The sequence below is a fragment of the Amphiura filiformis genome, chromosome 20 (assembly GCF_039555335.1).
Source record: "Amphiura filiformis chromosome 20, Afil_fr2py, whole genome shotgun sequence".
NCBI classification, from domain to species: Eukaryota; Metazoa; Echinodermata; class Ophiuroidea; order Amphilepidida; family Amphiuridae; genus Amphiura; species Amphiura filiformis.
Window position 1 is genome coordinate 58,060,403 of NC_092647.1, and position 14,070 is coordinate 58,074,472.

The 14,070-nt window shown below is 35.4% G+C and overlaps 1 protein-coding gene across 1 annotated transcript; it reads right to left on the reverse strand.

The window, feature by feature from the left end:
• Positions 1 to 246: 246 nt before the first annotated feature.
• On the reverse strand, positions 247 to 13,837 carry LOC140142107 (collagen triple helix repeat-containing protein 1-like). The gene is made up of 4 exons (XM_072164067.1): positions 13,739 to 13,837; positions 12,689 to 12,832; positions 7,404 to 7,608; positions 247 to 4,526 (listed from the first exon to the last, which is right to left on the reverse strand). The coding sequence occupies exons 1-4, from the start codon at positions 13,820 to 13,822 to the stop codon at positions 4,378 to 4,380; spliced, it is 582 nt and encodes a 193-aa protein (XP_072020168.1). The 5' UTR covers positions 13,823 to 13,837; the 3' UTR covers positions 247 to 4,377.
• Positions 13,838 to 14,070: the final 233 nt, after the last annotated feature.

Sequence of the window (14,070 nt, forward strand, 5' to 3'; positions counted from 1 at the left end):
GCGTTTCGATAGTATTTTTTGTGGCACATGAGAGCACCTCAGACCTATCGAATTGTATTCTGAATACGAAGCATGTCTTTCTGATATCAAATAATTATCATTTTTTGAAAATCACAATATAATACAAATTTTATGACAAATTATAAAAATTTGATATTTTTCGAATTTTTGATATATAACAGTCCTCGAAGTAATTTATATAAATCTAATGATATATTCTTAAAAAGCAGGAGGAAAAGCCGACGGTCAATTGAAAATTTTGACCTTTCATATTGAAGATATGGATTTTTTTTCCCAAAAAGACCTAATTTATTTTGGTGTTTTGGGAAAAAAAATCCATATCTTCAATACGAAAGGTCAAAATTTTCAATTGATCGTCGGCTTTTCAACCCACCTACATACACTTTAAGTATAAATCATCAGATTTATAAAGTTAACTTCAAGTACTGTTAAATATCAAAAATATCAATTTTTAATGATTTGCCATAAAATGTGTATTAAATTGCGAATTTCAAAAATTCAAAATTATTTGATATCAGAATGACATTCTTCGTATTCAGAATGCAATTCGATATGTCTGATGTGCTCTAATGTCCCAAAATAAATACTGCCCAAACGTTCATACCCCAGCCCTTAAGGGCTCTGTAACTCACCTTTGCACAGTTTTGTCTGTGGGTCCTGAGAGCACATCAGACACACCAACATTGCATTCTGAATACGAGGAATGTCCTGATATCAAATAATTTTGATTTTTTTTTTTAAATTCGCGATATAATACAAATTGATATTTTTTATATTTAACAGTCTTCGAAGTAAACTTTATCAATCTAATGATGTGCACATCCCTATTCTATTACCCCCATCAATTTTGTGCCATGCATACGACACGAAATGGCTTAATATGCATGTAAAAAATACTTACACAAATAAGGTCTTACCTTTTGAACAGTTTTAATAATTTATCACTTCTCTATCAACAAAACACCTTTTTTTCCTAATATAACTACCATTTACACATCATAAAATTGTAACCATTATAGCCCAAAAATGTCCATAAACTTGTCAAATATAGTCCAAATTAACTCGGACTTCTTTTTATAATGTAGAAACACGGCAGTTGATTTAAAACTGCATAAAAATGCCACATTGATGTACTCATACACTTCAAAATGTGAAACAAAATATTTTTTTATCATATTTAGCTATGAGCTCATTGATTATTCATGAGCTAATTTGCATAAAATTTCAATAATTGATTATTGAACTTGTTTTTCTAAAAGCTTAAAGTCCAAACTTGCCAATGGTATGCCACTTATTGGTTTTTACTCAACCGATAACACTGCAATGGAGTAGTTAATGTGATACCTCCGCACCACTCAAATATACCACTTGTGTGTGTAGGGGTGGGTGGGGGTGTGTGTGTGGGGGGGGGGGGTAATAGAATAGGGTTAAAGTGTATGTAGCTGGGAGGAAATGCAAACCATCATGTGAAAATTTTGACCTTTCATACTGAAGATATACATGAAGTTTCCCGAAAGACTTAGGTCCCGAAAGACTTCATCCCAGCTACATACACTTTAAGTACGGAGCATTAGATTTATAAAGTCTACCTAGTTTCACAGTTGTGACCTACTTCGAGGATTGTTTAATGTCAAAAAGTCAATTTTTAATAATTTTCCATAGAATTTGTATTGTATCGTTAATTTCAAGAAATCAAAATCCTCGTATTCAGAATGCAATCTGGTGTCTTTCCTGGTCTACATATGTGCTCTCATGTCCCACAAATAATACTGTGCAAAGCTGGGTGACCGAGCCTTAAAGCCATATTATAACATTTGCTGACAAGAAACATTTTAAATTCTGGTTTTTACACGATTGTAATGTACTTTAGTCAATAAAGATACTCTGCAAAAATCAAGACTTTAGGTGCTGTAGTTTTGTCAAAATCCGAGATTTTGAATAAAACGATGGAACCGGCGTTTTATTATTACGATGGAAATATAAGTCGAATACGTATGCACAGTACCACGCGATAGATTTGTGGCGAAATTCATGAACATTGTGAAAACCAAAGACAACGAATTTCCATACCTCAAATAAAATTAGAAGGGGTAAAATAATTGTTATTAGGTTTGGTATGGCAGATTCGGAAACTTTCCCGGAATTAATTCGGCAAAAGGCAAACATCATCATGATAATTTCAATAATTTTGCAACAGCGTTGACCATGTTGACAGAGTTTATATTTAATAACAACAAATCTTCCATTATGGGGTCGGTCACCCACCTTTGCGCTTGCACAGTATTTTTTGTGGAGCCTGAGAGCACATCAGACATACCGAATTGCATTCTGAATATGAAGAATGTCCCTCTGATATCAAATAATTTTGATTTTTTGAACTTCGCGATATTATACAAATTGTATGGCAAATTATTAAAATTTGATATTTGTGATATTTAACAGTCCTCGAAGTAAACATTCTACAATGATATTTACTTGCAGTTGGGGGGGGGAGCCGATGACCATTTGAAAACAATTTGACTTTTCGTATTAAAGATATAAATTTTTCCCCAAAATACCTAAATTTGTTTAGATCTTTTGGGGAAAAAAATGTGTATCTTCAATACGAAAGGTAAAATTTTTCAAATGATCGTCGGTATTTCCTTCCAGCTACATACGCTGAATTTACATATCAATAAATTTATATATTGTACTTCGAGGACTGTTAAATATGTAAAATAAAAAATATATCATTTTTAATCATTTGCCATAAAAAGTGTTTTATATTGCCAAAATTACTTAAAATCAGTTTCATTTCATTCCTCGTATTCAGAATTCAATTCGATATGTCTGATGTACACTCATTTCCAACAAAAATACTGTGCAAACGTTGAAATCCGATCCCTTAACAAACCATTAAACTATAAGAACATTAATATTGTATATTCAATAATAACAATAATTCTCTAAATAAATATAAATATATATGTCTGAACAACAGAGACATTGGCATAATATTTTCAAAAGATTCATGTATAATTATTAAAGCATCTCATCTTGAGTCGAATCACAACATAATTGATTGCAAATAAGGGACCGTTCTTTATCTACGCCAGGGGCAGTGGGAGGTTTAAGGGGGTAATCCGATTTTTTTTGGGGTCTTGAGGGGGGAATATGAAGTTTTAACTTGAACCATGAGGGGACGCGAGGAGCCGGGGCGAGAAGGGAACGCAAAACTCAAACTACCCCTGGTGTAAATATTGAACGGTACCTAAATATAATAACATCAATGACGATAAAATTGAATATTTAAAAGTTCATAAAACAAAGAAGATTCACACATTACATGTATAGCCATCATTGATGAGGCATCGTTGCAAACTCTACTACATAGTCTAAATAGTGGGTGATACTGGTAGGTTGGGAGGTACCACGTCATATCATAGATTGTTGACATCATTGGCTACCCAAATAATGGCGCTGGCAATTGAACCACAGTAACTTTTGCCGGGAAAGGATCATCGAATTTATACAGGATCAAATTTCAAACTTGCTTGTTCAAAACCATACCAATGTATTCCTCTAGTCATAAGAATTTTAAAAATGTAAGTTTGACCTATCTAGGATATACCGTTCTCGAGTTATTACCAAAAAGGTCAAATGTCAACATTTGGCCTCTATGGGGTTAAAAAATATGTGCTCCGATTTTGAAAACAGATGAATCAAAATGCATCAAAATATGTCAAGGTCAATATAGGCCTCAATTGTACTTGACCTATTTTGCTATATAAAAATCCCAAAGAAAACTCCATAAATCCTTTTCAAGTTATTGAAAGTTTCATCAAACTTCATCATTTTTATATAAACTTCATCATTTCTATGCCACAGATTACCTTTTTCATTTCATTTCATTTCATTTCATTTCATTTCATTTCATTTCATTTCATTTCATTTCATTTCATTTCATTTCATTTGGCTGCGAAGCAGGCGACTACAAAGTTTCCTCATGTACAAACGATTTGAAGCCAGCCAAAGTGGTAATGGTATCTGGCAGTAACAGGTTGTCGAAGTCTCCCGACTATACCCTCCACTACACGGCTGAAAAGGAGCTTAATCACGCAATAATTAAATGGATTCCCAGTTTTAGCTCTCATGCAAGGTGCGCATACTTTTGGCGGTTGTGTATGTTCAATAATCTGAGCGAATTATAGTCCACTTTCAGTGTAAAAATTCCAAACTTGATGATGAATCAAAAACTTTTCTTGTTCAGTTGGCGTAGCTTGTAAACACAAAATCTAATTGGAGGATCGTATGAATTCGTGTGTAGACGACCCTACGTTACTGCAGATTGCGGCGGTATCATCTACTCAAACTACTTTAATCATAAGGCGATTTTGGTACTTCTCTGACAATAATTCTTGATGCACTGTTCCAGCCACTTTCTGCATCATAGTTACCATAGCCAGAACAATCTCCTACCATTGCACGGACTACCACTGATCCAGCTGCAATATTCATACAATATCCTGGAATGGGAAAAGAAGATGAATGTATTTACATCAGATGATACGCCATCATGCAGTTATTGTTAACTACATGTATGCATACAACACAGGGACATAGGCGATTGACCCCTACTGGTAGCGCTGTGTTGTAGATATAGGAGATGAATTAGTTAGCGTCATATATCAAAAAGTATAAAAGCTATGATTTTAGTAGGCCTACTTGCTCTATGTTTCAATTGCTTATTCTTTTCAAAATGAATTTTTCAATCCGGTACAAGCTTTAATAACGGGGACCATACATTTGTATGAGAAAGAAATATACCATCTATATCCAAACTCCCGAGTTATTCCAATGCGCATTTTACTTCACCGGGCCGTCCTGGTTTGGTCGCATTTGCAAGAGGGGTGTAACGAAACCGTAAAAGGTACACATTTAGAACTTTCTGTCAATCAAGTATGGTTTATTCTCTACATGTCACTTTTTAAATCATTAGTATAGTCCTTATAATAACGGCTTGATGAGTAAATGATAGCAAACCAGTGAAAAATACCCCAAAACTCAGTCAGTGGAGCTCCGCCCGTACATGTCAATAGCGTCATTATCGATTGGATTAGTCGACCGTAGCGGACAATTCGATCGCTCAATGGATTAATATTATCACGTGGTAATAAATTTGCATTGGACAATCGATTAATATAAGGGTTTAGTACTGCATATCTTGGTTTAATCTTCACTAAGTGGGTTTATGGCTGGAAAGGAATTTCATTGCCGTGGACATAACTGCACTATGCATCAATGTGGAACGACCGTGTACTGCATTGGTCTATACAATCTGGAAATGTCTTTCTCTCAACTTGGAACTAATTGCACCAGACATATTTTCATGATGTCTCCAGAATAAAAGTCTTACCAGTCTTAACAGTCCCTACATGAATTTTGATCAGCTTCACCAAAAATATTTGAAATTTGGGCGAAAATTGGGCTTTTTTATGATTTGGGGGTAAAAATTAGCATTTTTAAATTTTGGTAAAAAAACACGGGTCCTAGATATTTTTATCTAGTTTTTAAAAATTTGGGGGGATTTTCTCCAAAAATTAGCACTTTTGCCCAAATTTGATCTCACAGATGAATTCACCAAGTCTTTGCCATTCTAAATTAAACGATGTGGTGGTATTCAACGATGTTTTATTGACATAAAAATATATACTGACGTTTTATCAAAGTACTTTTGTACTCATGACCTAATGACCCCCAATATGTGTACGCGCCATAGACGCTGGGTAATTTCATTGCATGTTTGCAAGTGGCTTCACTGTCCTACGTAATTTGTGAGAGAAGATGTATATTGAGTTGAAATCACGTTTTTGACCCCACGCGTTTCTTGTGACATGTAGGGGAATGGTCAATATGGTTGTGACCAAGTTAGGTCAAAATCTGTGTAAGCATGTTAGTTCTGAAAATAAGAAAGGTATAATCCTTCTACCTAGGCGAAGCTCGAGGTACCCGGAGGTTAAGCTGTCTGATCTAGACTATGCTGACGACATAGCCCTCCTAGAAGATTCTGATGCCAAGATGACGGAAACAACTATAGCCATCCGTGAAGCAGCTGGAAAGTTGGGACTTAAAATGAGCTTTAAGAAAACGGCAATCATGTCATTTGGTCGTTTGAGCTCAGCACCATCTGTTCCAATGGGAGATGAAGGCCTCACCAAGGTTGTAGATCACTTCAAGTATCTGGGAGCATACTGTAGTGCTGATGGATCAAATGCCAAGGAGCTCAATCATAGGATTGGCAAAGCATCAGGTGCTTTTAAAGAACTTGAGAAGGGAAGGACCGGTATATCAACTTAGACACCAAGATGAAATTCTATAATGCCTGCGTTCTTTCTACCCTTCTATATGCTTCTAAATGCTGGACTCTCACTGAGAGAGAGGAGTCCAGATTAAATGCATTTGATATGAGATGCCAAAGGAAACTTCTTCGCATCAAATGGACTCAATATATCACCAACGACTTCATAAGATCTCTGACAAAGCAACAGAAGCTCACCACCATCATTAGAAAGCGCCGCTTACAGTGGTTTGGGTATCTGCTCAGGGTGGATGAGAGTCGCATTCCTCTACTTCTGTAATCCCACCCACGGAAAGAGAAGACCTGGACGCCCTAGTAGACCAGGTTAAAACTGAGCTAAGTACCACTTGAAATTCTTGTTCCCCATGCAAAACTGGTCCAGGTAAACCATATGAGAATTTCTCGTTCTCCAAGTGGTACTTAGCTCAGTTTTAACCTGGTCTATAGGACAACTTGGAAGAATGTTGTTCAAAGGGACTTGGATAGACTTGGCACCAGGTGTTCTGTGGAAGAATCTGAAGTTGCTACCAAGGACCGGGCCATATGGAAGTTTCTCCTACGTCAGGCAGCAGGTGCAGAAATGCATGATACTATCTGGTAGGTAGGTAGGTATTAAAAAAAAATCAAAATAAAATATGAATTTTGGATTTATATAGCACATTTTTCCTGAGGATTCAAAGCGCTGTAATTTCGCTGCAACTGGTGAATCTTTACAACAAGATCGCATCAACTAGGCCGGTGGCAGCCGGACCCGGCGCAAACCTATCCGCACTTAGATTGTAACATCCACCAATTATCTGTGTATTTATTTATTTATTATTAAAACGGAGTGTCATAAATCCATTCATTTAAAATCCAAACGGAGGCGTGGGTTCGGATCCCACAATATATATATATATATTATATCATAGATATAATCCAAAATCAACTAAATTTACATAATTAAGCTGTCAAACATTCAAAAGAGGTGGCAGGGGCCCTCATCGGTCCTCTCTGTATCCGTCACCACCATTAGTTGTTTCTTTAGGGTTTTAATTTGACTTACCTCCAATATTTCTGTGTCTGAGAAGATTCATGTTATTTGTGTTGGTTTGGTAGACAGCTCCGTCTATGGGAATAGGTGAGCACTCGGCACCATTAAATGTAATATACCAGCGTTTACAGCAGCCATGACACCCATAGACTCGCATATTTGCGCCATAAGTAACGTAGAGGGCGCTGTCACTTTTCTGTTTGGTAATAGTACATGACTGTAAGAATCGAATAAAACGTATACGGTATATTGTAAAGTGTCGAAGGGGTAAAAAATCTATTTCTTTATTACAATCGAATCACATATCAATTTGAAAGCGCTCTTTAGCAAAGTCATAGTTCATTGAATTTACAATCGTATGACAAAACAGGGGAAAATAGTAACTTTTTGCACAAGATTTGCAATTTAAAGAGAATTGGCCATTGCTCATTCTAGTGACGATAGTATATGGACAATATAAGTGTGCTTTTTAATTTAATGACATAAAATTTGAAAAATATTGTAAGGAACACTTGAGGTTTTGATTTTTAAAACCTTGGATAGGTAGTTTTCAACAGATTTTCCACAGTCGCCTTGCTATAACATTGAATTGTGTTATCTGTTCATCTAGTGACGAAAAGTGTTTTTAGGGGGAAGTGTTAGCTTTCCTTTGATATAAAAAACATTCTGATTGGTGAAGGGAACACTTGAGGTTTCGACAAAAACCAATCAAAGAGACCCATTTTCCAGCTAGAAGCTCCACAGCTCTTATATTGCTATGCACTCAACCGTGTAGTGTAATCAAAGACTGTGCGGAGACAATTCACTGCTTGCTTGACAGCTCTTGGACAAAACTGTGTGCTCAGGTATATCGAGGTGGAAACTGTGCGCATGATGGTTTATAAGAGAATCGTTTTTGTATAGAAACCTTTCCATATGTTATGATCGCTAATTAATGGCCAGCCTGTTAAAATAGCCCTGGTCAAATTGAGAAAAAATTATATTCTATGAAAATGTGTGTTTGGTGAAAATTTGTTATCAAATCATAAATAAGGGCCTATTCCAGGGCAGAGTTAGAGGTACGAATTTGCTCAATAATGCCATTGACATCATTATATAAATGACGACGTGCACCCTTGGATATGGGCCAGCTAGCTAGAATGGTGGCTATATGCAAATTAAGAGATTGATGTGTACATGGTGTCATTTTGGTAATATTTTTTTTAAAAAAAAATAACGAACTTTTTCACTTTTCTTTCTATTACTGAATAAAGCACCATATAGTTGTGGTGTTAGTACAATACGGTAGCAAAATATTTCTGCTGATAACCTCATGTTGATATTAGCTAAACGAGCTGTATTTCCGTTCAAAAAGGTGTCAAGAGGGCACACCGCCAAATTACTACACGTTTTATGTACTCCCGGGTATGTACTGGTCAGCTCATTTTGCTTCCAACAAGTACTTACATGAAAAAATCTAAGAAAAGATCCAATTTTTTTTATTGGCGCGAATTTGAACAACGCCCGGTTTCGAAAATTTAGTTATTTCGTCATCTGAGAGATTACGAAATATATCTTACCATGAAGGTAACGTCGACATTTTGGGGGTTAAATTTGAACCTTTTTTCTTCGCGGCAAAATAGCAAATAAAGTCGCAATATAGTTAAAAGAATAATATTTTACACATGATCAGCTTTAATTTGATAGCAAGCTTTATAGGCGCTGTGCTCATTGTTAGAGCGCCATATAAGTGTTGATTAATAATAATAATAATAATAATAGCTGAAAACGTTCAATGGTGTTGCCCTCTCTCAATAATCTTATCGCCATTCTCCCACTTAGTTTTATTTTCTGAGACGACTTGACCTTTTGAGGTCATCTAGTAGACTTCCTTACAAGTCGTTTTTGTTATCCTATCCCAAATTTGTTCAACTTATGATTGGCGAAAAAATGCGACTCATAACACCGGGAATTGATAACATTGGCGAAATGGTAACAAGATATGTTTCCCTTTCGAGCGAAAATACAGCTTCCCATGATCCCATTCGACGGGCTGTGACTACCTAGATCTTGGTCTTTAAAGAAAATGTCAGCACATTTGAAGCAACCTGTCATGCCTATCGCTTATAATAGCTATTTGAATAGCTGTCATTTTACACAGTAATGTACATGTATACATGTTAAAGGAAAGTGTATCAGTGGTGTGGAAAAATTGAGAAACATTACAATTTTAATTTAAAAAAATACCAGAATACAAAACCCACCCAAGTGCATACTTTGGCCAAGTTGAGTTAAGCATAGGAAATTGTTGCTTATACATAGGCCTATCATATGTATAAAAGAACAACACAAATCCACCGTCTACGTGCGTCTATTGAGCATGTGAAATCCAAAATCCACACAATTCCAGGATTTGGGCGGTTTTTGCACACATATGATAGTGCCCACGCAAACAGAACACGACGGCTGAAGTGCTAAATTGAGGTGATAGCATCAGTAATGGCGAAATAAGGGGTATAAAACGCAGAAATGAAGCTGAATGTGCACAGAACAAGAAAAAAGACTGAGAGCAAAGAGTGAAGAATACACTTAGGCCTACTATGTGATTCAAAACACCACCCAAGTTCGGCATACAAAACTGACACCCCTCACGAAGTCCCCAAAATGCTAATCGTCATAATTAACTAATACAGTTTAGCCCACTAATTTGCATGTAAACCTTGCCCTATTTACCTGGCAAATCTATTTACCAGGTAAATCTTACTGAAGGAATTAAAATGACAACTTGTTTTGTTTATTTTACTTTTCTCACAATTACTTTCCATGGACTTTGGTGGGTTTTGTATTAATAATCCCAGCAAACACAAAAATGGTTTTAAAACGTTATAAACCCGTTTTGGTTTTGGTTAAAGCGTTTTTAATAGTTAGGTTATATAGCATGTATAGAGGTCTTGAAAACGTTTTAAAACATTTATATGGATAAAACAATATTTTAAAAAGTGTTATTGTGAAATATTGTTGGCAAAGAGTTTTGAAAAATGTTTGTCAACATTTAATAAAACGCATTATTTTAGAATGTTTTGCAGCATATTGAATATTATATTAGAGAGTTTTATATACATCTGTTTCTTTTTCAGTTAAAATTTATAATAAGTTAACTGATAGTTTTGAAACAACAGTTGGGGTTAAACAAGGTTGTATTCTGAGTCCAATTTTCTTTAACATTTTTCTTTGTGATCTTCCAAAATTTTTAGTGCTGATGAATGCACCCGGTATTTCTTAACAATACTCCCGTTAGTGGTCTAATGTATGCAGATGATTTTATTCTTCTGTCAGAAAGTGAGGAGGGTCTACAAATTGCACTTGATAAATTACATGCATATTGTAATAAATGAAACTAATTGTCAATATTGATAAGTCGAATGTAATGATCTTTAACAAAAGTGGTCATATTTTGAAACGTTTCAAATTCAACTTTGGTGACACAAATATTAGCATCACTAATGAGTATTGTTATTTGGGTATTATTTTTACACCGTCAGGCTCATTTACAAAGGCCATTCTTCGTTTGAAAGAAAAGGCGCTCAAAGCTTATTTCAAAATCAGAACCAACTTGTATGGTACACATAGGTGTAGTATGAAATTGTTCAGCTCTCTTATTCAACCTATCCTTAATTACGGTTGTGAGGTTTGGGCACCTTACTTGTTAAAAAACCTCAATGATACTAATTTTCTTTCACTTTGTGATAAACTTCCAAGTGAAATTCTTCATGTCAAAGTTTATAAATTGTTGCTTGGTGTCCATAAGAGAGCAACAAACAATGTTGTTGGTTAGGGGAGAATTCGGTAGTTTTCCAGTTCTTATTTCCATGCTTAGCCTTTCGGTAAAATATTGGTGGTCACTAAACAAAAAAATGTCTTGAGGGTAATAATTCCTTTGTAACTCATTCATTAATTGATAACAGAATACTTTGTGATAATAACACATTCTGCTGGTCATCAGGGATAAAAAAGATTCTCACTCTTGTATATAAACTGTGTATTTGGACTAAACCAAATATGATTACATCAGGTAATTTTAATAACTTTATAACTTCCAATTTACAGTCAGCTTATTGTAACCTCTGGACAGACAGTATCAATAGTGTGCATAGTAAACTTAGAACTTATTACCTGTTCAAGAGATCTTTTGATTTAGAAAATTATATTACTATGTATAGTCGTTCCCGTAGATTAAATTTTAGTCAACTTAGAATTAGTGCGCACTCTTTAATGATCGAAAAAGGTCGTCACTGTCATCCAAAAATTGATGTTGAACAACAACTCTGTAAACTTTGTAACTTGAATGTTGTTGAGGATGAGTTCCATTTTATTATGAAGTGTTCTTATTATGATGATCTTCGTACTAAGTTATTTTCTGGTCTTAAGGAAATTTATGATATTGTTAAACTCAGTGATAATGATGTTTTCCTTCTAATTATGAGTACAGAAGAATATGATTGTATTTCTCTAGTTCTTGAATATGTTAATGGTGCTTTTGCTACACGGATGTCTCATGACATTTAAATATACCGAACTTTTATTAAGCTTTAAATATTATATTACATTCCTTATAGTGTGTGCTCGTATTACTATAACATTTTATTATGGTAAACTGTAAATATTATCTTGTGATTTATGTATTTTGTATGTTGTGTACTTACATGTATTGTTTACATTGATTATACCTTATGTGATGTGAATATCAATAAAGATTCTGATTCTGATATATACCCTCTATACAATCGAACAGTTAAATGTTTTGTGTTTGCTGGGATAAGCTTCCGCTGAAAACGCATTGGAAATTATTTACCTTTTACCTCCTCAAACATAAGAATTGAAGTCGATATTGAAAAAAAAAAATATAGCAGTGCCTGGTAAAAAAGAAGACAATAAAATTTACCATTGCCCGTTTTTCATCAACTTTTTGAGAAACCGTAAAACAAACTTACCCGGAGGGGGTTCTCCCTGGTTGAAGGTATACGGGGATGTGCCACGGTTTTGGGGTACCCTTTCAGCAATTTATTTAGGTATATCGATGGGTTGGTTTTCAGTGGTAACCAATGCGCCCAATTGTGCGAATTTGGGCGAAAGTACCCCTAAAAGCGCCTAATTAGGGCAAATTTGGGTGCTTTTTGGGTGTTTTTTTGTGAAATATTGGTATACTGATGGGTGGCAAAAAACAGCAAAAAGTAGGTATGGAGAAAGTCAGCATCCGAAAGTCTGCGTGGCACATCCCCGTAATTTTTTTTCGAAGACCCCCCCCCGGGCAAACTTACCCCTATTTCACCATAGTCCGCACCATTGCCGCTTCTCCACGCACATTGTCGCCAGTTTTCAAACCACTCCACTTTAGTCAGTTCCCCCGTAACACCTTGAGGTCCAGGTGGTCCTTGTGGGCCTCTGGGTCCATCCGTACATTTCTGTTCAAATGATATTGGAACTTACTGTCAATTCATTTTCTCTGAACCTTTCAATCGTAGTAAGCTCTAATGTGTACTGATATAAGAATGCATTGGCCACTTCAAACAAGGTACACACTTAAAACGACGGGGTCAAAATATCAAACCTTTTACGGGGTCAGTTTTATTTAACCTTATTCGTGGTTAAATCAACCACGGTCGGCATCATGTTAAATTGACCCCGTAAAAGGTCATATTTTCTAATCGGGACCCCTGAATATAGTGACTGTCATTTTAACCACGTTGAAATACGTTGAATATAATGAGTAGTCATTTTTGACAATAGTTTCAACTGACTATTTTAAAATAAAATGAGTTTTTGACCCTAAATATAATTATTTTTAACCACAATTTACATGATTGAGGTCAAATTTCGCACTAGATCACCAGGTCAAATTTGACCCTTCTTTAGTCGGTGCATAATTGACAGTCGCCTACGGACGGGGTCAAAAATAACCCCAAAAGGGTCATATGATTGATTTACATGTATAGCCCTTTTCCCTTGTAAAAGTGCCACAATTGTGATTTTACCCTTTCGTTGTTAACTAAACATATCTCGATATTAAAACAAGGAATTTGAGCAGAACAAACGGCATTTGAGAGATAGGACTGCGCCCTTGACGTTGATGTAAGCATCATGCCACAACAGTATTTTCTAATTGCCGAAGAGGGGGCGCTTTTCACTTGCACATTTTTTAGACAGGCTGTATGCCTAGTCGTGTACTTATTTAATACTATGTGAATTATTAATTTATCAAACAAAACAGTTTTCGTTCAGTTTCAAAGATCTATGACCTTTTTAAATTCCTGTAAGATTACAACATTTTAAACATTATCAATCAACAGAACAAAATTAAGTATACTTACAATTCCGAAAATGAAAGGGAAAACAGCTAAACTTATACAAAGATATGTGAAAAATGATGTGGCAATGGCTGTGCAATCCGTCATGATGACGATGTGATACCGTATAACATTGAACTAATATATGTGTAGTGTTGCCAAAAGGTTTTAGTGCAAAGGTGCGGCGAATTAACTCGTCACGCCGCGGTGAATGACTCACAAGTAGCAAATATTTTGATTCCAAAGCGTCAAATAATGTGTATTTTGGTGGTTTTACCCGAATTTAGAACGTAAACCACCAATTGACAGAAAAGCACTTGCCTAAAACTTCCAGAAGTTATATATTGTCCGATAAA